This window comes from Frankliniella occidentalis, unplaced genomic scaffold (genome assembly GCF_000697945.3).
Source record: "Frankliniella occidentalis isolate FOCC.00 unplaced genomic scaffold, Focc_3.1 Scaffold4, whole genome shotgun sequence".
NCBI lineage: Eukaryota > Metazoa > Arthropoda > Insecta > Thysanoptera > Thripidae > Frankliniella > Frankliniella occidentalis.
Window position 1 is genome coordinate 3,246,803 of NW_026267134.1, and position 24,099 is coordinate 3,270,901.

General features: G+C 43.6%; 5 protein-coding genes across 10 annotated transcripts in view; 2 read left to right on the forward strand and 3 right to left on the reverse strand.

The window, feature by feature from the left end:
- LOC113204196 (uncharacterized) overlaps positions 1–6,917 on the forward strand; it is a 10,260-nt gene extending 3,343 nt beyond the window's left edge. For all 3 annotated transcript variants that reach the window (XM_052268932.1, XM_052268937.1, XM_052268933.1), the window contains one exon: positions 3,382–6,917. In XM_052268932.1, the coding sequence (XP_052124892.1) occupies positions 3,382–3,489 (108 nt within the window). In that variant the 3' untranslated portion in view covers positions 3,490–6,917. The remainder of the gene's footprint in view (positions 1–3,381) is intronic.
- A 3,496-nt stretch (positions 6,918–10,413) lies between these two features.
- LOC113204245 (presequence protease, mitochondrial) lies at positions 10,414–15,328 on the reverse strand. 2 transcript variants are annotated; one of them, XM_026419352.2, is made up of 11 exons: positions 15,170–15,328; positions 14,421–14,711; positions 13,981–14,122; positions 13,701–13,905; positions 13,258–13,619; positions 12,999–13,171; positions 12,697–12,888; positions 12,390–12,614; positions 12,165–12,314; positions 11,757–12,059; positions 10,414–11,657 (listed from the first exon to the last, which is right to left on the reverse strand). In XM_026419352.2, exons 2-11 carry the CDS (start codon positions 14,661–14,663, stop codon positions 10,527–10,529), a joined length of 3,126 nt encoding a protein of 1,041 aa, XP_026275137.1. In that variant the 5' UTR covers positions 14,664–14,711; positions 15,170–15,328; the 3' UTR covers positions 10,414–10,526. The 2 variants fall into 2 exon arrangements, with proteins under 2 accessions (XP_026275137.1, XP_026275138.1); XM_026419353.2 differs by lacking the exon at positions 15,170–15,328 and adding an exon at positions 14,800–15,108.
- A 38-nt stretch (positions 15,329–15,366) lies between these two features.
- LOC113204246 (protein arginine N-methyltransferase 9-like) lies at positions 15,367–19,928 on the forward strand. 2 transcript variants are annotated; one of them, XM_052268927.1, is made up of 10 exons: positions 15,367–15,575; positions 15,666–15,919; positions 15,995–16,121; positions 17,152–17,388; positions 17,471–17,638; positions 17,727–17,939; positions 18,014–18,994; positions 19,073–19,226; positions 19,300–19,339; positions 19,445–19,928. In XM_052268927.1, the coding sequence occupies exons 2-10, from the start codon at positions 15,694–15,696 to the stop codon at positions 19,651–19,653; spliced, it is 2,355 nt and encodes a 784-aa protein (XP_052124887.1). In that variant the 5' UTR covers positions 15,367–15,575; positions 15,666–15,693; the 3' UTR covers positions 19,654–19,928. The 2 variants fall into 2 exon arrangements, with proteins under 2 accessions (XP_052124887.1, XP_026275139.1); XM_026419354.2 differs by having other exon boundaries at positions 15,368–15,575; positions 19,300–19,928.
- LOC113204249 (serine hydrolase-like protein) lies at positions 19,764–21,679 on the reverse strand. Of its 2 annotated transcripts, XM_026419358.2 has the most exons (4): positions 21,529–21,679; positions 21,220–21,423; positions 21,020–21,099; positions 19,764–20,939 (listed from the first exon to the last, which is right to left on the reverse strand). In XM_026419358.2, the coding sequence occupies exons 3-4, from the start codon at positions 21,093–21,095 to the stop codon at positions 20,095–20,097; spliced, it is 921 nt and encodes a 306-aa protein (XP_026275143.1). In that variant the 5' UTR covers positions 21,096–21,099; positions 21,220–21,423; positions 21,529–21,679; the 3' UTR covers positions 19,764–20,094. The 2 variants fall into 2 exon arrangements, with proteins under 2 accessions (XP_026275143.1, XP_026275144.1); XM_026419359.2 differs by lacking the exon at positions 21,529–21,679 and having other exon boundaries at positions 21,220–21,477.
- Positions 21,680–21,927: 248 nt separating this feature from the next.
- LOC113204248 (uncharacterized) lies at positions 21,928–24,082 on the reverse strand. Its single transcript, XM_026419356.2, has 4 exons — positions 23,818–24,082; positions 23,559–23,729; positions 23,306–23,445; positions 21,928–23,234 (listed from the first exon to the last, which is right to left on the reverse strand). Exons 1-4 carry the CDS (start codon positions 23,932–23,934, stop codon positions 22,292–22,294), a joined length of 1,371 nt encoding a protein of 456 aa, XP_026275141.1. The 5' UTR covers positions 23,935–24,082; the 3' UTR covers positions 21,928–22,291.
- Between the last annotated feature and the right edge of the window lie 17 nt (positions 24,083–24,099).

Genomic DNA, 24,099 nt, shown 5'->3' on the forward strand with positions numbered 1-24,099 from the left:
GGGCAGAGCTCGGCAAGGAAGAGAGTTAAATCTGGAAACGCATGGCAGGGTGAAAAAGGACTGGCCGACCGGATGGGACTCTGAGAACACTTTGAGCCCGTTCGACTTGCTGCGGGTACGGAGTCCTCCACCACCCTCGTACCCCAGCGTCAGGCATCCCACCACGAAAGCTCCCAGAGGCGGTGTACTGCCCCCCCCCCCTTTCTCTCTCTCTCTTCCGCCCTCTCCGTTTCTCTCCCTCGCTCTCCCTTTAACGAGCCTCTTGACACGGTAGTTACTCCCTGCGCGCAACCACAAATGGAAAAGGGGTGTGGGCGGGGCTTCCACCGAGGCTTCCACTGAGCTCCAGCAGAGAGACGTCATACCTGCGGCTCACCCTGTGGACTTGGGGGGCGAACACGGGGCGAGGGAGAGGGAGATCTATGTGCGTGTGTAGCTGCGACAAGCAGCTCAGGGAGTCTGCTAAGAGACCAACGGCCAACGGGTCGATACGATACCACCTCGTTTTATTTATCTTCTCTCCCCTTGCTCCGTGTGTGGCCAGGCTACCTGGCGTGCCGAAAGCGAGGCAAAGTTTGACGAGGGAGGAAATTCTAAACTCAGTGAAAGAGAAACAGAGACTTTGGGAGGAGGGGGGGGGCTGCAATTACTTACATTCCAGTGGAGTAACTTTACATTCCTGGAAACCCGTTGGCGCGCACCACGCCGTTAAAATCGTGCAGACAGCTGTGCTCTGCAGGAGGTGCGCGGGAGAGGTAGAGGTGCGGAGACCAGAGGGAGAGGCAAGGGGGAAGGAACAAGAGGACAGAGGGAAACAGAGGGACGACAGAAGAGGGGTTGGTTGGGAGGCATGGCCCTGGCCTCGCTGTCTCCCCCTCCCTCCAAACGTATTCGGCCCCCGCGCGGGGGCTTCATTCACAAGCGGGGCGCGTTGACGTCATAGCTCCGCTCCGACCCCCTCGCTGCCCTCCCCACCCCTTCGGTCGGCTGGCCCTGCCGCCCTGCCCGCCTGCACCCCACCCTTTGGCCCGGGGACCGCTGGAAGCACTCGCCCTCTCCGCCCCCAACTTGCCCTCCCCCTCTCTCTCACTGTCTCCGTCTCTCTCTCTCTCTCTCTCTCTCTCTCTCTCTCTCTCTTTTTTTTCCCCCGTTTGCTTGCCTCTCAGTCTGCCCGCCCAGTGGATAGGCAAACCGAGAGCTGTCGAGCCGAGCGGGTCTGCCTACCCTGCGGTTCGCGGGCGCTCTGCCCGCTGCTCCGTGCCTCGGGCCGGACCCGGACACACCACATACGCCACACTCTGCGCCAACGGTCCGCCACGGGCAAGTGGAAGTGGACACAAAGCGAGATAGCCAAAGCCGAGCCGTGCCCGAGGGCAAGCGGGGGCGGGCGCGTACACCCGTGTAGCCCTCGCCATATGCTGCGCAGCGCCGCCGCCGGGCCCCGCGCGTCACTCGAGGGGGGCGCGTCATTCCCCCGGCCCGGCCCGGCCTGGCCCGCCCGGCCCGCCCCAGTTCGGCCCGCCCCGCCGAGCCTTGCAGGATTTCTCATATCTTCCCCCGCAGTCCGCTCCGCGCTCCTCCACCCCTCTGCTAGCTCTTCATTAAGAGGCACTCGAGACTCGGCTCTCTGCGATGGGCTGGGCTGGGGTTGAGGGAGGAGGAGAGGGCGGGAGGAGGGGGATAGAGTGGGCGGGGAGTCGAACCCGCACAGCAGGAGCAGCAGCAGCAACAGCAGCAGCGCTGCTGTCTTGTGCTGGAATGGTTCGTCTCATCGGGTTGGCTGACAGGTGATGGCGGAGCAGGCGGAGCAACGGCACAAACAGGCGTGACGTGACGGGACGACCCCACCGCCACACGCCCAAGCACATCTCGCAGCGCGGGACCTTGCGCACGCTTCGTCACCGCGTGACGACCACTTTTTTCATTTATTTTTTATTTTTTTCCTTTTTCACTGCGCGAGAAGGGGTTGTTTGGTGGGACGGTAACGCGGTTACGTGAGGGCCTTATAGGAGCACTCGGGCCTGATCATTCAATTTGGGGCAGAACAGGAGGGCGCGGGAGGGCGGCAGTGGCCGCAGGTCGGGCTAGGTCGGGTAGGAGCGAAGCGGGGCGGGGCGAGGCGAGGCGGGGCGGGGCGGGGCAGGGTCACCTCGTTAGCTTGCATTAGGTAGGGTCGGCTCAATCACAAAGTTGGTGGGCGGTGGCGGCGACAGCAGTGGCAAAGGGGACCTCCTCGCAGGAGGCCCGGTCGGACCACTTCTGACAGATTCCTCCGTCAGGGGATGTTTCCTCGCGGCGGTCGTTCCTCCGAACAGATAGAGGCCACAGAAAAGTCATACTACATCGGTTGGACAGAAGGAGGGCGACGATACGGAGACGGGGAGAGGGGTGGGGGGCACCGAGCACCGAGTTGTATTAAAAAATCATGTCATTTTCTCTGTTTTATTTAAAAAGAAGGAAAGAAGAGGCCGGTAATGTTGCGGGCGAAGTGAACGGCGGCGGCGGCGGCGGGGCGGCGCCCCATATTGCTATAAAAGTGAGGGGCGTTTAGCGAGTAATGAGAATGGCAAGAGAGCTGCTGGCCGCAATAATCAATGGCTGGAAAATGCGAGGGCTGACGACATGACAGGGCCCAGGGGAAGCGGGGGAGGAGGAGGGCGGTCTCTTTAGGCGCCGGACTGGGCGCCGTCCGGGACAGCCCCTCATTAAACATGCCGGGCGCGGGGCGCCAACACACTCGCAAACTCAGACACACGCACACGCACGCACACACGCACACCACTTGTTATATAAAAACATCTGGCCGATAACTCCTTGACCCGCACGGTGGTGCGTGTATAACTTTGGGATGCTGTTTAAAATTCAACGAGCTAGAGGGGAGTGGGAGAGGGGTAAGGGGAAAAGCAAGCGAGCGAGAGAGGACAGACAGACAGACAGACAGACAGACAGACAGACAGACAGACAGACAGACAGACAGACAGACAGACAGACAGACAGACAGACAGACAGACGAGTGTTGGGCCAGGCTGACTGTTTCGGCCTGCCTAGAAATAGCAGCACACGCACGCAAGCGGCGCCGCGCTCGCTCGCACTGCATGCTCGCACGCACTGTATACGCGGCGGGTCGTGTACCGTCGCGTTTCCTTGTGACAGGACGTGGGCTAAAGAGCGGGGCCTCATCATTTCTAGTGTTGTTATTTCTGACAAATATCGATTAGCGTCGCTGTGACGCGGGCAACAGGAGGGCGGCCCGCGTCAGCCCCGGGCGCCGCGGTGGCCCCGAAACAATCTTCAGCCCCTCCCACCCTCTCCTCTGCCTTGCCCTCCGTGCCGAGGTTGAGAAACTTTGAATTTGAACCCGTGACCCTTGCTGTGTTCCAGGACCTGCTGTCGTTGCTGCCCAGCATCAGCAAGCGGAGCGCCCCCGTCGTCTCTGACGAGGGCTCGCTGGTGGACGAGCTCAACGCCCTCAAAAAGAAGTCGGACTGAGCCAGCGGCACGGCCGCGGCGCGAGACAGTCCCCGGGCCTTTCACTTCCAATCAGTGAGAAGATATGGCTTTCAATAATTTCCTTTGGCGCCCACCCAAAAAAGGTCTCCTTTCTCTCTTTTTCTCGGGCTGGTGGACGAGCAGAGTCATGGGCCGTTTGACCGCCGAACAGGGTTCCGGCCAGCAAAAGAGTATTGTCAAATCTAGTAGAATTTTAGGAGAGTGTCCTGCCTCTTATCCGATGATGGTAGCGAGTATTGGCGCCAACCGCACGTCACCGGTGGACTCCACGACACTAACGCTGGGCCGCTTTGTTTCGCCACGAGAAAGAATGTCTTCCCCGTTTCTCGTGCGTCCGAACTATTTTGGTGGTTTCGAAATGATTACTTAGAAGTACGTAGTTGACTGATTACTGATTGAACTCGGACAGGTAATTATCTCATGCAAAGCATACGGCAGCAATAACAGTTATAGACCGGCTTGTGAATCACAATACAGGGAGACAGAGAAAAGCTTTTGGTTGCGTGTAAATAACTATACGCTTTACTGTCCCTATTCTTCCCTTCTTCCTATAAGTTTGAAGAACATGACTGATTAGATGTGATGATCATGGGAGAGGCCTTGTCTTCACAACCTGTTTTTCTATTGTTCCTTACTTTCAGTCCATTTTCATGCGAGCACGTAAGCGGGTCTGTTTTAATAACAAGTCACTTATACCGGGTGCGAAGCGAATTCCCTCGATGAATTTCACTTTTATTTTATGCCCAGTCCGCTTTCAATGGCTTCTGAGGACTTCATTTTTTTCTCGTTTCTTCATACATATCCTTTCGTGCGTGTTCGTCGGCTGGCGTTGTTGGCAATTCTATAGCCCATCCGAGTTTCTGACGCCAACTCGAACCACGACTATTAGGAAGTACACATATTTATGCAGAAATTACTTGTTGTTCTTTATATATTACGACACTATTCAAGTACGATAAAAAAAACGTTAGTAGTGTTAGCATCGTGCTATACATAGATCGTTATCGTCAGCTCGAGCCATAGTTGTGACGAATGCTAAAATACATGCTTTCGAAGAACAGCATATCATACGTACAAATAAAAGTGTGTGTGGGGGGGGGGAGTTGTGGGGTGAGTGAGTGAGTGGGTGAGTGAGTGAGTGAGTGAGTGAGTGAGTGAGTGAGTGAGTGAGTGAGTGAGTGAGTGAGTGAGTGAGTGAGTGAGTGAGTATACGCTTTCTCCACGAACGTATACTCCTGGTTGGTACGTACGGTTCTGCTTGCGCACTGAAAAATAATACTGTTGTGCTATGCTAAGGACAGCTGGAACACCCTCAACAGAAATCTGTCCTTCGATTGGTCACAAGAACATTCTGTTGCGACCCGTGTGACACCGCCTTAGCATGGTAGCTGGCTCAAGAAGATTTTTTTGTGGGATAAAGGGCCGTGTCACACAGTTATCAACAAAATGTTCGCAAACAAGCACCATTTCTTTTCAGTGCGCTGGAGATGCACCAATTTGGAGTTTTGATTGTGTGACTATTTAGCGCACTTCCATTTGCGTGACTTTCTTCACACACTTTTATTTGTAGCGAAAACAGGGCACTCCGTTTTTATCAAGAATTCTGTTAAAATTTTCGCATTTTGTGGTTCCAGTTTAGTTCAAAATTCTTGTATTCTTTCAAAATTTTGAAAAGAAAAAAAGACTGCTCTTTTCCTTTCGTTTTCCAACTGTATCTAGAGATACAAGGCCTGGCAGATGGGTATGTTTATCCGTTGCTAAATAGGAGAGCGTTACCTGATATTCAGTAGAGTTGACCAGTTATGCTTGCCAAAGCCCCCTGCGGGGGTATATCTTGACAATGACTGTGACGAGAGTTGGTAGTTTGTCCATGCAGTGAGCGTAATATTATCATAATTACCTCTCGGATACTACGTATTATGTTAAATATTTCTTTCTGTTAGTATTATTTGTAATATAATAACTTAAGTCTTATCAGTATTCCTGTTGACACGTCGGAATGAAACGACTGGAGATGAAACTGTTGCCTGAATTAGTTGTTCTTCTCCTTTAGAAAGTTTAAAGGTGTTGATGTCAATTGTACCTAATTCTCCACCAGGAAAGTTAGATGATGTCAATTGTATACTTTCAAAAGTGATTATGGAGTAAATATGTGAATGATAACTTAGACCCTGAAGGGGAAGAAAATTGACTTGTAAAATTAAAAATTACCATAAGCCTCTAATCCTTACCGACAACGAAGCTTAAATGTGTTCGTAGCTGAATATTAATGTTTCTCCCCGTTTCAATTTGATGAGGAAAATGTTGTGCCATATTAATAATGCATCTTCTCTAATTGATAATTCTTCACTTCAGATTACAGCTGCGCATTATGAAAATTTTTAATATTTATTGTTCCCCTCGTATGCACGATAAACTGCATCGTGGTAACTATCCATATCAGCCTATATTGACTTGACGCTTTGTCTTAGTGGCCTGTTGCTCACCCAGCCGTGCCTCCTGAAAATGCATTCAATACTTGGCCTACATTCTGGAACTAATTATTTCATAAGTAAAACATAAGTAACAAGAAGCCCTAAATTAAGCGCAAGAACGCGTACACGCATGCGGCGCTAACGAATTCATTCATTTGTATGTACATTTTAAGTAAAACTCGAAGTTAGTCTGATATTAATCATGCATATCATGTACAATTTTATGCAAAAAAATGTACGTTTAAATGAGTGTTTTATCTCAAAGTTGCTACCGCGCTTAACTTAGGGCATCAGTGAACACAATTACAGTGTCCATCCAATATGTGAATCTCTCTTCGCCGATTTTCACAAGACAAGCTTTACCTCTTTTGTTAGTGCATATATAAATATGAACTTAATGACAGCTTTGAAACGTGTTCAGTGCATTTTTATTACGTTTTTAAACGGCTGCGATACGGGAATGGCGGAGACTGACTACCCTGCGAAGGAAGGTCGATGTAGTTGGTGCACTGTCGCCTATGTGATGAGGTGACTTTATTCTTAACGTAGTTGTTATGGGTGACGTTGGTCGCGGACTGCTGATAGAATAGAAGACATGGGTTGTTGGTTGTGTTATGTGGGTCGAATTTGTGATGTCATGAAACAATAAAGACAGTCAAGCTTGTGCGGAGCGGCTTGTCACTTATATTTTCTCTGCGAGCTCTTTTTTCGTTGAAATTTGTGCAAAAGTTTTCGAAAATGTGTACATAAAACTTCTCATTCCTCCGCTTATATGTTTTATACCTACAATGTATATACGTATATTTTCATATATCTACAGCATCTAGGTTAGAGCACAACTTGTAAATACATATTCTTGTCTTTTCTCCTTCTGTGTGATATATAATCTAATCAATAGTAATAAATAACAATAAAGTGTATGCAAAATAGTGATCCTGCATTTATTTAATGCAAACCTCATCCTCCCAGACGGTTCAACTCGTGGTTGCACACTTACAAGTGTTTAGCGGTTATACACTTGGTTGATCAGTGTTGTGTATCTTCCAATTGGATCGCTACTGATAGAAGACTTTTTGTACAGTTTTGAGGATAGAAAAGACGTCCAAATCTGAAGAAGGTTTTATGTCTTTATTGGCTTAAAACAAGAACAAGATCACAGATGAAATAGGGCTGCACAGCCAAGAGATCGAACATTAAGCTTAAGGCTAATCACAGCTAGGATTGGAAAAAAATACACATAGAAAGTACAGATTAAATGTTTGATAAGTTACAACTCCCTATTCCGTACCTTTATCAAAAGGAAGAAGAAATGTAGCAAAAATAGAAGATTTAATATATTTTTAAAAGGAGAAATGTGCTTATAATAGAAAATGATTCACGAATTATATTTGTTGTGGCGCACGAGTCTCCTTCTCAGCGACGAGGGCATAGCACCGAGGAGAAAAATAGGGGTCGGCAACCCGAAGGATGCCGACGTTCGGCACGTCCTGGGCCAGTGCGGCCAGCCTATCGACCAGGATGAGGCCCTCGCAGACGTGCTGCAGGGCCACCTGCAGCCCGATGATCGCCTCGAGCAAGGGGCGCATCGGGTCCAGAGCCGCGTACAGGAACGCGAGTGACTTCTTGTGGCGCGCGCGCTCCTCCTCCGACAGCGACGGCAGCAGGCGGTCCACGATGTCGGCCAGGATCTCGCGCGAGCTCATCCCGAGCTGCATGTTGTGGAGCAGGCACGCGCCGCGCTGCGCCAGGGTGAGGTTGTCTGCGGGCAGCACAGCACGGAGCGTTATCGTCAGCACCGCTAACCCACTCGTAGCCCCCTCACACTGCCCAATGCGTCGACTCACACGAACCAGGTGGCTGACTCGCCTCCTCCGTGTACAACTACGTTGTTGTACTGTACCGTTTCACCGTGCGCACGCATGGGTCTGCTCATCGTTTCTGACAACGACACCTTAGGGATCATCCAGAAAGTACGTCCGTCAAGCGCCGGTACGAACGAACCTGCCAAAGTTCAGCCTCGGCAAGCTCTCCGAGCGCCTGATAGGTAGGCAACATCTTGCCGTCGGTGCACGCGTGTGCTGCGGGTTGGCCTACCCTGGGTCTCGCAGGCGCCCAGCTCCCGTCATTAGCCGAATGAACATGAGGAAAACGGGCGTACTTTCTGGGCGATCACAATCTAGCGGGGCTGACGGGGTGACCAGCCGCCAGATACAACGACAAGAAGAATGGGCCCATTTCCAAGGTCAGTATCGTAATCATTCGATCTATTTGAAGGCGCCTTCCTGGCGCTTTTCTAAGCCCGTTGTGGGCAGGCTAGACCGCACCGACGCCCTCTGCAGAAAGTAACCAACACCTGCATTGTCCCGGGGAATGCTGGAGGAATACTCACTCGAAGCAGCGTACAGCTGGAACACGGCCCTGGTCATCATGTGGATGCTGTTGGTGGTGTGCACGGGCCCGGGCCTGCACTCCCAGCTCACCACCGTCTCGTTGGAGGCCAGACGCAGAAACGGCCTCCGCAGGAACTGGCAGCCCCACAGCCCCGCGGGTCCGAACCAGTGAGCGGCGCCGACGGCGTCCTCGGCGGAAGCGTCTCCCGGGCCTCGGGCGCACTCCGCGCGGGCGTCAACGGGCCCGTCGCCTTGGGCGCAGTGACCGGAGGGGTCGTCCACAGCGCCGCCGTCGGGCGCGCTGTCCACGGAGCAGCTTCGAGCTTGGCCCCCACACCGCTTCCTCGTCCTGGACGTGCAGCAGCCCGAGAGCCTGGGGCACGCCCTGGTGATGGACCTGGTCAGGCTCCTGCCCGCGGACGCGCTGCGGCGCCGGTTCTCGGGCCCGAGCGTCGCGGGCTGTAGGCGCTTGGCCCCGCACCGAGCCAGCGCGCGCAGCTCCTGGCTCAGGGGGAACTTAAAGAAGTGCTCCGGAGCGGGGGGCCTCCGCGGGGTCAGCAGGGTCCCGCGCGGGCCGAGCCACTCGACCAGCATGGAACTCAGGCCTGCGCGCTGCGTCTCGTCGCTGTACACGTCTGACGCGTGCAGCGGGTCCTGCGGGTCCTGCGGGGTCGGCTTCTCCTGCAGGGGGCTCGCCCCCGCGTCCCCCGGGCGTCCCCACCGCAGCAGCCACTGCAGCACCAGCCTTGCCTTGCGCTCGCGGTCGCGGTCCGCCCCGGGGTCCGCCCGCCGACTCTGCTCTGCCAGCGCCGCCTGGCTAGCGGACTCCGCGGTGGAGACGCACGCGGCCGCGGCAGCCGCGCTTTGGTCCACCTCCATCTTGTGGTAGCAGCACGTCACCAGCACGAACTGGGTGATCTGCTCGATGCGGTGGAACAGGTGCACGGCGTGGGGTGTCAGGTCCCCGCACGAATGCAGGCCCACCAGGCAGAAGGGTGCCGGCTGCCCGTTTGCGTCCAGCTCCTGGGGCAGAGTACAAGCTCGTCATGGTTCTGATGTGGATTACCCCCTACCCCTCCAACACGCCACCTACCTGGCTCAGCGCCCGCACCACGGGCTCCGTGTTGTCCGTCACATCACACTCGACGTATCGGACGCCGCTCTCGTCCTGAACGCGCAGCATGCGGCAGGTGTTGGCGTGACGCTCCTTGGCCCTCGCAACTTTGGCTGGATCGGACTCCAGACCGACCACGCGGAAGCCAAACACGAAGTGCAGCACTTCGCACAGGTACCCCTACAGCATAGCAGCAGCACCTGAGTAAAGCGGGACGTTTCTCGCGGGAGACGGCCGACGTCACGACACAACTAACTCACCAGCCCGCAGCCCATGTCCACGATGCAGCCGATCTTGGCGCGAGCGCAGATGTCGGCCACGACTCCAGCCAGGCGGGTCACCTCGTGCATCTTCTTGGGGGACATGCCCCTGACTAGGGCGTGCCTCAGCCTGCCTGGTATGGGCGCTCCCGGGGGTACAGGCTGGTCGGCGATCGGCAGGCGGAGCCGCAAGGCCGTGACGATAAATTGTTTCAGTGAAATGGGCCAAGAATCCTTGAATTCCTGAATCGATAATTTTTTTTGTAGAGATGAAGAAACAAGTATGCTGCCACGTTAATCTCATCCCCATCGCAAGGCGCACGTACCCCTCGTGGTATTCCGTTGAGTTCCTCCACAGTGAGATTTTGCAATACCTGCCACCATTCGTACGGTAGTTGATCTAGTAAGCCGCTCGATAAAATCTCTGTTACAGGAAAATTGTACAGCCATTCATAGCGTACTAGAAATCGTAGAGCCATGTGAAAGTATTCTTTTCTTTTCACAATCCCAGCTGGTAAATATGTAGCCATTCCAAGGTGTCTGCAGAGAGGGAAAAAATCAACAAGCAACTTAATTTTCTGTCACCACACCACCACTTATGTTCACAATGACACTTGGCGACTTGGTAGGTCAAGAAGGGTATTGGGTTAAATCATGTAATCATATTGATACAGTGGTATTTATTGAAAATACAACAATTTAACAGTTGATAATTTTAAAATATGTTTACAAGTAATGAGAATTTTTTTTAATAACATAGCAGTTGAGGAATAATTTGTTAGTACGATATTGTCTTCCAGAACTCACCAGAGCGAGAAATAACATCCTTATTTTCAGGCCCTATGAGAGTGCGAGCTGTTATGGATTTACTTTCTGGATTTAAATACTTTGATGCAACTTCCAAAATACTATCTCGAGACACATTTTTAACTTGCAACCTATAATTTTGGAACATATCGTAGGAGACATGATTAACAAATGCAAGATTACCCCTTGAACCAGGTGCAACTGGAGCATCAAGACTCTGGAATATTCCAAGCTTAGACTCATCTATTTCTTTATCTGTGAATTCGTTTTTCACAACCCAGCTATAAGAGTTGTCAAAAATGTCAAAAGTTGCTGATGTGTTAGGATCACGGTAAGAAAAAAAGTTTAAAAGTCCAGACTGATTTACACCCACTCCAGAGCCATAAGCTCCACCTTTCTCTCTAATGTTGGGATGCAAATATTTTGAAGAAAGCAGTTTACTAAGAACTTGAAGTACAGCATGATCTGGATGGATGTATGGAACAGTTAAAACTGACTTTGCTGCAAAATTCACTGAAAAGGGAAGAACATGATGGATTCCTGGTTCATTAGTCACATTTGTTGCTTCTTTCTTTGTCCAGATTTTCGGCTGTGAGTTAGCACATCCTGGAAGAGATTCTAAGAAAGAAGTGAGTTTAGATTCTGTCTCTTTCAAAATTTCAGGCATGCAATTTACAGCCACTCTAAGATTATCCTTCACAAAAGTTTTCTGAGCAATCTGCACCATTTGAGAAAGAAGGGGTTCCACATCTGAACCAGCTAGTTTTTTCATTATATTTATATGTGTGACACCTCCAGCTACCTCTTGATATTGGGCTAAAGGACTGATTTGACTACCAGCACTTAGCATGGCATACCGATGACCTGAATGAATAAGGCCATTTACTAGGTCTGAAGCCATATCATTAACTAGGGTTTCTAATCGGCCTTTGTTTTGAAATGTAACAGAGTTCAAAAGTTTTCCCCAAAGATCAAGCATTGCACCAAAGTTACGCTCTAAGCAATAGGAACCTAACATGAGGCCTTCTTCATATGCAAACATGTCTGATGTATGGTTTACACTTTGAACACCAACACTAAGACCTCCTGTTTTCATTTGAACCTGGAGAAAAAAGACAGGAAAAAGACAAGAATTAACATTGAAATCAATATATTTCTATTTATGAATAAAATTCCATCAAAGAAACTTTGTTAAACCTACCAAATGATCAAATTCATGAAAGTCATGATCTTTAGTACCCATTTTAGCTGCAACACTACAGAAAACTGAGAAAAGATTCTTTTCTTCCTCTGTTAGGTGAGATGTGTTCAGCACTGCCCGGAAATATGTGATACCATTAGTTGGTTGTGCAGCAAATTGAATAGGCACATTTTTGAAATTAATTAGCTGTAGGGTATGACGTTCCACGTCATCCTTCACATCACTTATATGCAGAGTAGGAAGCAATGACAGATCATCCTTCTTTTCTTGAGTCGCTTTCAACAGAAGACCTTGTTTATAAATCTATGAGAACAAAGGGATTGATACATATTATTAATCTCTGTTAGGCTTCTCACTTAATTTCTCAAAATTCATCCCGTGCTGCTCCAGTATGAATATTCTACTTACCAGTTCTTTTTCATCATCAGACAAAGACTTCACTTTATTAGCAAGAATTTCTCCTTCAGTCTTACTTAGCTTTTCCACATAATCATTGTCAGGTGACATAGAAAGTATAAGACGATGTGAATTATCCACTAAATATTCTTTGACCTTGTCCTAAAATAAAGCCAAGAAGTCAGATTTGAATGGTAAAACTATTTATGATAAGATGTATATAAAGGAGATAAAAACCTGAAGATATGAAGGAGATTTTTTCAAATTTGATCTAAGTTTGGATATTTGATCTGCTTGTCTTAAAGCATCGAAAATGTTCACATCATGATTCCACAAAGGTGCTAAGCCAAAGAGCACACTTAATCCAAAGTTAGATGACTGATGTCTCATACTTAGCTCAATACTATGGAGAACTTCCTCAACTCTTTCTTTTTCAAAACCATTTTTAACCACATCAGCAAGCTTGAAATTAAAAACATGGAAATTATAAGGTTGGCGGTTCACAGTTTACTGCGAGATACAGTACAAACAAAAATGTACTCACTGTGTTATCTATTATATTCACGACTCTGTCAAAATCAGTAGAGTCCATGCCTTGCAAACCGACAGCAAAAATAGTATCTCGAGTTTGGCTTGTAAAGCCTGTGATGGGATGAAGACCAGCTCCAATATTTGGCTCCACAAGGGTTTTGTAAAATGGTGAATTTGGTCCTTTTACAAGCAATTCTGTAATGATCTAAAGGATTGACAAAAACAACAAAAAAAAAAAAAAAAAATATGCAAGTTTATACATACAAATAGTAGGGGGTAATAGTGACAAGAGTTATCAAAGTCATCCAAGCATACCTCCAGTTCAAAATTCTCTTGGACATTTTTTATATCTGCAGTAAGCCAACCAACAGCAAGAGAGGATTGTTTCTGGGGATCTGCAGCTAAAGCATCAGGTCTATATGAATAGTGTTCTCGTCGTTCAGAACTCCATCTGGGTTCAAGAGGCACTGAGGTATCAGTGACTCCAGCTGTCAAAGATAGATAGATAGATTAGGTTAAAAGGAAGTTGAGTATATGTACAAATCAGTAAAATGGACTGACTGACTATATATACCTTCTTGGTGTTTAACGAGGTAAGAACTAAGGAACTTCAAATTGTCTTGGAGAGGAAATGTACCATAGGAGTATAATCTTGCATTTTCTGGTCGGTAGTAATTTCTATGAAATTTAACTAAGTCGTCATGAGTTAAATTTGGAATAACCAAGGGATCTCCACCTGAGTTAACGGCATATGTGTGACTTGGAAGAATAGAATTCATAAAGCGCTCCATGAATATGTTTGAATTATCAGAGAGAACACCCTTCATTTCATTAAACACAACTCCTTTCAGGACTATAGGTGAACTTCGGTCATTAACATCTTCATGCTCTAGGCGCCAACCTTCCTGTTTAAAGTCTAATTCTGAAAGCTTTGGCCTGCATTTAAAAAAAAAGTTAAATAGGTTGGGACATATTGATAATTAAGAGACACATAAAATAAAGTAATCATCACCCCACCTGAAGACAGCATCCAAATAAACTGACATTAGATTAAAGTAATCCTGCTTATTTTGGGTAGCAAAAGGATAAATCGTATAATCAGGACCAGTCATGGCATTCATGAACGTGGCCAAGGAGCGCACCAACATCTTAAAGAAAGGATCCCTTACTGGGAACTTTTCACTCCCACACAATGTAGTGTGCTCCAAAATATGCGGGAGACCTAAAATGATAGTGTAATAATGAAAATAAATGATTAAATATTGCAGGAAGAAAGAGATTCAAATGTGATACTTACCAGTGGAATCCATAGGCGTTGTCCTAAGATTAATGGAAAAGACATTGTTTGTATCTTTCCTGTCTACGTGCAGATATTTGGCACCAGTATCCTTGTGAATAAGTTGAATTGCTGTGAGATGATATTCAGGAATATGACCAACCTGGTTTTCAAAAAATTAAAAATTAGTGCAAGAACATAAAGACTTATAAGATTATGAATAAATTCCAAAGTTTTATAGCATTTACACAATTACAAGATGTACATTGAACTTGGTTTCAAAGAAAGAAAAATGGAAAGAGGTGAAATAGAGATACACCCAGTTTCCCACTTCTTTTGAAAAGTTATTTTCTGAGTAAAATGTATACCTAGTAAATGTGTAAGGTGCAAGAGAAGTTGTGTATCCAACCCTCAATGGTCAAATAAGTCCAAAAAATATCTGAGAATAATCAAGCACTTACTTCAGTTACAGTAAAGCCCTCTATTTCTTGTCCCTCTCGAAAAGAACTATCGATCTTCAGATTAGCTTCAGGTAAGCCTGCCTGGTAAATCTTCGTTCCACTCCATAGATGACATACAAGTTGCTTTGGACTTAGCGAAGTGCCTCTTAGTTTATTTAGAATAGGGGACTGTGGAATTTGACATTTGGAGGGAAGTGCTGAGGACAGCTGAATTGAGCTTGACAAGGGCTTAAGTCGCCACATAGCTTTGTAGAGGTTTTTATTTCCAGATGAAAAATGTTCCACCACAGCCTGGAAGAAATGTTTGCACATATCTATTATAAGCTGACATCCAATTACAGACAGTGGGATTTTAAAATATTGAGTAAATGAAAACAACCTCCAAAGCTATGATGAATTAGATGAAAAATTATTTTGATTTTTCTTTCTGTAGAAAAATATTTTACGTCAAAAGTAGCGTGCCAACTACCACAAGGACTCGCAGCCCTAACAAAATGGGAGTAAGATCACTCAACCTCTATCGAAAATCAAGTTTCCTATACCGCAAACGAGAGGCTTACAAAGTAGACCGCAGTGCCATTGCCGAGCCGAACGAGTTAAAATATCCACCTTGGTTAAAATTGCATCAGTCGGTTAGAACTTGGTCGAGAGATAAAAGCCAAGTACAACCAAATCGAACGAAATAAAACGTAGGATTCCGCGAGACATTTCAATCAAAACCACTCTCCTTATTAATTGTTCGAACTTACATGAATTATGTTCTATGATGTGATGATCAATCAATCAAATCAAACATTAGTTACATCAGTGCTTCCCCTGCAGGTTAGGTTCACGGGGTTTCCTTCTGCTAGAACAGGCTGGCCAACAAAAAAAACAGCAAACAAAAACGGTTGGTCGCTTCCCTCTTTAGCCGCTAGATGGCAGAAGCTGTTGCTCCAACTGAAACCCAAAACAACAACAACAGAACCTCACTTTTCGCGTGGAAGTGGAGAAGGGATTAGTAGTTTAGTAGTTATCGTAAAATGTCAAGTGACATTTCTTTTGGGAAAAATTGAATGAAAAATCGCAAGATATGATCATTGAAAATGAAGAACGTGGCAAAATCTTTGTAAAGTATTATTATATTACAACATCTTTTTGAGGGACCACCCAATTGTAAGTAGTTTTTGGATTGTAGCTAATTATTATAAAAGTGTTTGAAAATGTTGAATAATCTCTTACAGAATGTGATTTTTTCTTTTTCAGCATTTTCTCTATTCTTCATATCCTTAGCATGGCTAAGGATGGTAATTTGGATTTTAAAAGTCTCACTGCAAAAGAAGTCAATTTAAATAATCATTCTGCTCAAGAAATTGAAGTTGCGTGTTATTCTCGAAATCAGGCAATTCTATATATAAGGAAATTTAATTACGGAAGGGCATTAGCTCATCTCTTTGTTGCTCTACGGCTCATTCCAGAATGGCGAGAAGAGCTACGTAATGTGTTTTGGCAATCTTTAAGTACGCGTAATATAACATATCATCAGTTATCCCTTAAAAATATCTGTTGAATTCTTTATTTTTATTATATTGTAGGTTTCGGCTGTCAAGAGCTAGCATGTAAAGGGAGATTGCATGAAACTATATCCCTTAGAAAAGATGCCCTTCTTTTCTACCCTGACGATGAAATTATGTTAATGGATCTTGGTTCAACTTACTTTAAGTATGTAAATTTCATCTTGTGAACTTTTGATAATTTAAAAATTAGAAAAAGGTTTTCTTGGCTTTGTTTGGTGATATTGTTATAATTTGTCTTCATCAGCTGTCAAGTTACTGGTAATTCAGAATGTCTTTTCAAATTTCCTTGTGGCTGGAAATCTTAAAAGGGTTTATCCCTGGAAGCAAAAAAAGGAGATGCTTCAAATACTTCATTGCAAACTTAATGTCTGTCAGCGATGGGTTGAGAATTGGATTTTTGAATGACCGTTATCCCTTTCTGTCCTTAGAAGAGTCTAAGGCCCTGCTAGTTGTCTTAAAGGAGAAAGGTCTCATTATGCAAACAGTTTGTGTCCTTAATATTGGAGGTCAAGAAACTTTGTTTGTTAATGTTGAGAAGTTACATGAATTTGTGAAATTTGTTCCTCCCAGTTTCTGTCTGGTTGGTGTGTTGGATTCTATTCCTAGAATTCTGCCTCATAAAAGTGATCTTGTCATAAAACTTGTTGCACTGATGGACGATTGTTTTGAGCATTATCACCAAAACTCAACAGAACTTATTGTTCAGCCAACCGAGGATATAAATGGATCTACAATGATTGGACTTTGTCTAGGTTATCCAGTTGTATATTCATTTCAGTCGGATTTGTCATTAGATGAACTCATTCAGTTTGAAGTTTTTGCCAAATTTAAAGTACCTGAAATGGGTGTGGTGAACTTATTCTCATTCACTGTACCAAGCTGTCTTGAATTTGAGATTGTCCCTTTTATTGACTCATGGCATTATAGTCTTACATCAAAGATTTGTCCCTCCTCTGTTATAGAGGGAATTTCTTTAGAAAAGAAGCATAGAAGTTCAATGAATGTAGCTTTCTGAGTATTTCTATTTTGTTGCTGACTGTCTTTATCAATATCCTATCAGATGAGGTGTTGTATAACAATGATAAATTTATCCAGAGAATATTATGCACATTCTTAGATGAAATAAAATGTACAAATTTCATTTATTCAGTCTTTTAATTGCAAAATTTTCACAGGCTGGATGACACAGAACAATCACTTGATTATTATCAGAAAGCACTTCAAGCCTGCCCTAGTTTGTTACCAGCCTCAAGAGCTATTCAATCGATTTATAATAAACATGTTGAAAGATGGCACTTTAGAATGCTGAATGATGGCGAAAGAAATGGTGCCTATCACAAAGCTATACTTCATCGTCTGCATGAGGGTTATTCTACGGTTCTTGATGTAGGTACAGGCACAGGCCTGCTAAGGTAATGTTCTATAATTCATCCATTCAGTAATGTTAATATTGCAAGCAGATGCCTTCAACTGATTTCTTTGTTATGTTTTTAGTATCTTTGCAGCTGTAGGAGGGGCAGAGAACATTTGGGCTTGTGAGTCAAACAAATTCATATTTAAAATTGCTCAGTCTGTCCTTGCAGCTAACAATGTTTCTCACCGGATAAATCTAATCAACAAGCACTCAAGTTACATTTCCATTCCATCGGATATTTCCGAGAAGTAATATGTTTAAAAGCTCAGAAATCAATTCCACACATTCTTATGGCAGTACTTTTGAAATAATATTTTGCTTTCTTTTTGTGTCCAGGGTTTCAATGATAATCACTGAAGTGTTTGATGCTGGTCTTGTTGGTGAGGGTGTTTTGCCAATGCTTTTACATGCTTGGGAAAATCTTTTGATCCCACCTACAGAAGTTACATCAAATTGTAAGGAACCCTCAAAAAATAAAGGCGGCATCGTTCTACCGTATAGTGCAACTGTATGGGTTGCTGCTATTCAGTGCATAAATATTGCCAGGAGGTTGGTGGCTGTATAAATTCATCTTAACTACAGTAACTATCTCTGAAATTATTCTTAAAATTGCTTTCTTCTAGGCATCGCTTGCTACCAAATGTTTGTCTTTGTTGCTCTGATGAAAATACACCTTTGAGTTTTCACTATGGTAAAATTGAGCTTTGCAAGTTTTGTGAAGCCCCTCGCAAATTTGAGCCGGAAGATATTCTGTATCATCTTAATGGAGTTTCCGTTGCCTCGGTTTTATCTGAGCCATACACCACTGAAGATTTGGAAAATGTTGCTTTTGGCTATGAACTTTTATCAAAACCAGTCAAGGTTTTTGAAATAAATTTTAACAGTATAGAGGAATTGAAATCCTTTAACCAAGGGAGACTGAGGAATGCTCCTATCTTGATTAACACTAATGGATCTGTTGATGCCATAGCCTCCTGGTTTCATCTCAACTTGGACAATAATGGAACTGTTATTTCCACCGCACCTTTCAAAGAAGAGGGTCTTTATCATAGTGTTTGTTGGCATCAGGCCATATTTCCCATGCCATGTCCAAGAAAAGTTTGTCCTGGGAATGAAATAAACCTTCAACTACAAATAAACAAGGATGTTTTTGAAATAACAGATCTTGGATTTGCTGCTGGACAAGATGTAAGCCCCGACCATCTGCTTTTGGTATCGGAGAAGATAATATCATTCCTGAACAATAAGACCTGGATGAAAGCATTGAATACAGCAGCTATTGGCCTGCTTCGAGATTTTAACCTAGACTCAAGTTCGAACCATAAAATCCTGGACCTTAGTCCATTTCCTATACTTGGATTAAGAATTCTGAAAGACTTTAAGAACTGGAACCTCGTGGCAAATTGTGAGACACAGATGGATGAGGAGTACATTCGAGCAGTTGCAAGAAATAATTCTATTGAGGAGAGGCAAATTCAATTTGTAAGAAGTGAGATTTTAGAAGAGAAAATAGCAGATGACTACTTTAATGTTATCTGTATTGACATTGTGGACCCATCTGGTGAGCTTTCAGAGCTCAGTTTAGAAAGAATCCCCTTTTTACTGTAAGTGAAGGATTTTACTTTCTTATTATCACTATTTGGGGAGGAGAAAACTTTTAAAATTTGTTTTTTCCTGAATAGGAACAGACTTTCAGCAAATGGATACATGGTACCTCATTCACTGTCATTTGAATGTCAATTGGTGGATAGTGACAAGCTAGTCTCACAGTCTCAAGTTAAATCAGATGAGAGCATGCAAAATTTTAATATAACTGAATTCATGAACAAATTCGCTGTGAGTATTGTGGTTTTGAAATATATTCTCCTTAAGTACTAATGCCTAATGTCTGTATTAATTTATTTTGTAGGTTGACTATCATTTGCACACGTCAAGACAAGGACTGCATTGTAAGCCTCTGTCCGATTGTTTTGAGATTTTTCAAATGAGAGTTGATTCTATTTGTGAGAAAAACTTAGAGGAGATATCAGTTACTACAACTGATTCTGGCACAGTTGCAGGCATTCTGTACTCATTTAACTTGGTATTGCGTCCAGGAATGAGACCAATATCAACTTCTTGTCAAGATTCTCATTATGATCAGGCAGCAATATTATTCTCTCTTGATGTGCTCGCTGGCACAGAGATTACTTTGAAATGCCTCTTTTGGTCCGGTTTACTTGATATTAAACCATCAACTGAAGTGTTTACTCAACAAAAATAGGTCAGGAAATGTATTCTAATATTGTATGAAATTTAGTTTGAGAATACCATGTAATAATAAGTGAGTACTGGTGTATGAGGGTTGTTATAAATTCAAGCAGAAACATTAGCTGAGATGCATTGAACTGTATTTATCAAAATAGATTTTTTTAAGCCGTTTGCTTAAAATTCGCACTTGCATAAAAATATAATACAAAATTGCCCACATTGGTCATGTAATAGTGTGTTGCTATAATACTGATTACATTATTTTATTCATTTGGTCCAGAGGAACAATTGAATTATCTTTTTCTTCCCCTTATATAAAACCAATCCCATTTAAGTACATTTAACGATGATGTTATGAAGCTTGAGCAACAAAAGACAAACTGTAGTTTTCAGGTACAGTTTCTCTGAATAGTCAAAGAAAATGTCATTGACACAAATTTGAAAACAAAATTTGCTATAAAGCTGACTGCACCCTAGTAAGAAAATCAATCAATTTCTTAGAAAATCTTTCAGGGTGGAGTAAATGAACATCATGAGATCCTTCTACAAGCAGGTAATTGTATTTTGACCGAAGAGATGTTTTCAATAATTTTTCAAAATCCCTCGTGATATGAGCTAAGTATTTATCAGTTTCAGAAGCACGAAGGAGGAACAATGGGCATTGAATCCTCCTCATCACAGACAAAACTTCATCTTTTGAATAATGAAAGGGTATCTTGAGTTTCATTCTTTGGTCATAAACAAAATAATAACCGTCCCCATTTTTCACTACTCCTCTAGAAAATAGGGCCTTTGCAGCTTCTCGTGTGAGAGGAAAGGGGCGTCCCTCACTGAGTCGCATCACCGCCTCATCTTCACTGTAAGACGGAGGTGAATTAGAGAGCAGTTTCTTCTCTAATGCTTGCAACTTTGTATATTGGTTTGGAATTAAGTCCGCAAGATGAGACCCCTTTCTCCGGTGAGCCATAATTGCATCAAGAATAACAAGCTTTGAAACTTCTTGAGGATAAAATGCAGCATAAAGATACCCTATTTGCCCACCTAGACTATGACCCATATAGATAAATTTTTTCCAACCAAAATAATTTACCACCCGATTCATAGACATGCAATACTCAGTGATAGAAAATATAAAACCAGGTGGGAAATGGGATGAACGACCACAACCTGGTAAGTCAATGGCTACATAGGAAAATGACGTGGGTAGCAATGGAATGAGCTTATCAAATGAATTTGCATTATCTTGAGTACCATGGACACACAATACTGGTGATCCGGTCAATGGACCCCATACTTTTCCTGAAAATACAAAGGATCAGAATATATTAACAACTAATGTTAATGTATGCTAGCTAAAGGTTCAGTACTGTACTACTTGCCAGAAATGTGGCCCCAAGGAACCTCAATTGTCACTTCAGTGACAGTAGCTTTAACCTGACCAGGATCAGCTTCCATTTTCCTGAAATGGACAGCGATTGGCAAAGATCAGCATTACATTAAAACCAAACGAAAATACCTGTAATATCAACCTATCAACTCAGCAGCAACTTTTAAAACGCAGTTTTTTGAAGAAACTTACTTGGAACTTTTTATAATTCCCTATCGGTCCTCGGCTGACTACAACCACCTGCTAGCAGACAACCTGTCTACTGCTGTCTGCTTATGCGAGGTAAAAGACCGACAAGAAGAAAAGACGTCAGTTTATCTAAAAGTCACACGAAGGGCAAAGTCCATATTTTCTTAAGCCTTGAAGGAATTTGGAGCTGTCTCATCTGTTCACAAACTGGAAGTGTTGAATAAATGAGTCATGAGTCATGTAAACACGGGTACTGTCCAAGCACAAAAACGAACTATACAGCTTTGAAATTAGGGAAAGTTTTGTAAATACGTTTTAGGATAAATGCTTCCATCAAGCTTTCATTGGGAGTCTGTCTTTTCTCTTGCCATACTGAGGTGATTTGTAATTTTATCAACTAAAAATCGCCGCCTCGTTAGCCGTCGCTATTTTGGCAGTGTGGGTATGTGCGTCGTGCTTTTGTCTCAGCGCGGGCGGGAAAAAATTCAAAAGCTCCAAGCAGTGATAAGGATGTAAAGAAGAGATACCAAAACAAATGAGGACAGGATTCTTTAAAAAAATTTCTACTAAAAATATATTTATACAAGAAAGAGTTAACATTATAGTAATGTATATGAACCTTCAAACATTTCAATTAATTGGTACAAACAGTACTTATTCTTAACATGACATAATATAAGAATAAACCAAAACTGAATAAAAATAACTATATAAACCTAATAAGTCTTTTAATACGTGCTTGAATATAAATATGAAAGTAAAATGAATTTTACATGTTTAGCTCACGTGTCGTTACAACATAATACCAATACATCTAGGTCATGAGGCATCTTCATCATTCAAACAGATCAAAGTAAATGATAGGGATAAGCAGAAACAAAATGATATAACTGTTAACTGTTCAATACATATCCCTACTTTCCCAGAGTAGACTTTGCTACAAGGCAAAGAGTTATAAAATGAAGATACGAAAAACCTAGATAAATAATACTTATAAATCTTCCACAGTACACCTTCTGGAGAGAAAAAAACATTCCATAAAATCATTCTATTTTTTAAAATAATGTAACTGTCTTTAAGTTGCATTATTTGAATGTGATGATATTTGATGTTTTTGAAGCCTGCCAAGATTAAGAAATTGTAGCCCACAAACATTACAGAGATGCTTTGGAGTAAGCTTTATAGTAGCAGCAGTGCCATCATCACAACACGACACCTCTTCAACACTAGAGGTGGAATGGTTGGAATCATCATTCTGATTAATTATGGTTCCACTATCTTTGCTTTTTACTTGATCATAAGTTATATCTTTGGTATGCTCATATGTTTCAACACCTAGACATGTATGTGTAGATATTGCTTCTTCAGTCATTAAAATTTTGTTGCATACCCTACAGGGGAAAATTAAACTTTTTTCATTAATTTTGACAGGGTCAACATGGGCATACTTATCACAAATCCTTTTAACATCTGACTCAGACAATGGTAAAGGTTGTTTAGGTTGTTTCTTGCATTTTGGCTTTGGCTTCTCATATGGTGTTTTTCTAATATTCTTTGCAGTACCTGCAGATGAACTTTGACAAGAATTCATAGAATCTTGAGAACTGCTAATGGAGTCTTTTGTCTTTTCAATAAAGTTGTGTTCACTGGGCAGAGGTGTTATAACAATTCCACTGCAAGTCTCTACAGGCTTAGAAGAATACACAACAGAACCTGTTTTAGAATCGTGGCCTCGACTAGCTGAGGAAGAAGACGGCTGCACAGCAGTGTTTGTGGACTGTTGAATAGTTCTCTGTTGCCCATCCAAAGTTGGTAAAGATGGCCTCTGGATGGGTGATATTGTTACACCTAATGTTGATTTTGAAGTCAATGCTGGAATCTGGGTAGCAGAGCGCATATTGGAAGTTCCAGGCCGGAAAGACTGGTTTGAAGGTAGAATAGTGTGTTGTGGGGTTGTCTGTGATGATGGCTGAACTCGGCCGACGGGTACTCTCCTCTGTTGCTGTTTCACAGGAGCTCTAGATCAATATGGAATGGAATGAGAGTGAGCTTTAAAAACAAATACAACATTAAATTTTGGAAAACAAACCTAGCAGGAGGGATGGATGATTTTGGAGTGTCCCCTTGGTCTTCGTCATCACTGAGCGTTAAAACTTCAACCACAGGATTATTGACCTCAAACGGAAATGCTAGTGGGCCACCCATGTAAGTCACAGTTGGACTTACAGACTGAAATATAAGGAACAAAGAATGAGTTGGGTAGAAAAGTAGGTAGAAGTGGAAGATATTGACAACAATTAAAACAAACTTGTGAACACAACATTCCCAAATAGTAAATTTACCTTTGGAAGAGTGCTCGAGCCTCCATTTAAAATACTGGAAGACATCCATGGAAGTGCTTTTTTTAATTTTGTTTGAGTTTGAATGCATGTTAATTTAAACTCAAAAAACTCTTTTACTTTGGCTACACACCGATGACAAACGACTTTTGATAAGCTGTCATTACGGAGAATCTGTAGTAAAGGAACATGTATTGTATTGAGGAATAATAATCCAATGTTACAGAAATAACAAATAAAATGTGTTCAAAAATTTACATACAACTACATCTGGCACTACAGCTTCAATTTTGGCCAGACACTCAGGTGTTGTATTGAATATGTTAATTAAAATTCCACTCTGTCCACCGCACAGCCGGCACACGTCTTTACACTGCATTGTGATGACACTTTACTATCAAAATTCCATTTTATGTCACAAATATTTCCTTTCTGAATAATTTTTTGACGATCCCTATCATTTGCAGGAGGCACAAAACGCACAACACTGAAAAAAATTAAGGTGGATTTAGTCTCGTGAGGACTGAGGACTGAAGACGCGTAG

What these genes read in the sequence shown, in the direction of transcription:
- LOC113204245 (XM_026419352.2), bottom strand. Translation starts at nt 14,663, where the DNA reads ATGTGGCGACTTAAGCCCTTGTCAAGCTCAATTCAGCTGTCCTCAGCA. An exon ending in AAGAGAATTTTGAACTGGAG is followed by an intron (nt 12,889 to 12,998) that starts GTATGCTTGGAT and finishes TCAATCCTTTAG; the next exon opens with ATCATTACAGAATTGCTTGT. An exon ending in TTCATGAATTTGATCATTTG is followed by an intron (nt 11,658 to 11,756) that starts GTAGGTTTAACA and finishes TTTTTTCTCCAG; the next exon opens with GTTCAAATGAAAACAGGAGG.
- LOC113204246 (XM_026419354.2), top strand. Translation starts at nt 15,694, where the DNA reads ATGGCTAAGGATGGTAATTTGGATTTTAAAAGTCTCACTGCAAAAGAA. An exon ending in ACAGGCACAGGCCTGCTAAG is followed by an intron (nt 17,389 to 17,470) that starts GTAATGTTCTAT and finishes TTATGTTTTTAG; the next exon opens with TATCTTTGCAGCTGTAGGAG. An exon ending in GAAAGAATCCCCTTTTTACT is followed by an intron (nt 18,995 to 19,072) that starts GTAAGTGAAGGA and finishes TTTCCTGAATAG; the next exon opens with GAACAGACTTTCAGCAAATG.
- LOC113204249 (XM_026419358.2), bottom strand. Translation starts at nt 21,095, where the DNA reads ATGGAAGCTGATCCTGGTCAGGTTAAAGCTACTGTCACTGAAGTGACA. An exon ending in TCCTTGGGGCCACATTTCTG is followed by an intron (nt 20,940 to 21,019) that starts GCAAGTAGTACA and finishes TTGTATTTTCAG; the next exon opens with GAAAAGTATGGGGTCCATTG.
- LOC113204248 (XM_026419356.2), bottom strand. Translation starts at nt 23,934, where the DNA reads ATGCAGTGTAAAGACGTGTGCCGGCTGTGCGGTGGACAGAGTGGAATT. An exon ending in CTGTAGTGCCAGATGTAGTT is followed by an intron (nt 23,730 to 23,817) that starts GTATGTAAATTT and finishes CCTTTACTACAG; the next exon opens with ATTCTCCGTAATGACAGCTT. An exon ending in TCATCCATCCCTCCTGCTAG is followed by an intron (nt 23,235 to 23,305) that starts GTTTGTTTTCCA and finishes ATATTGATCTAG; the next exon opens with AGCTCCTGTGAAACAGCAAC.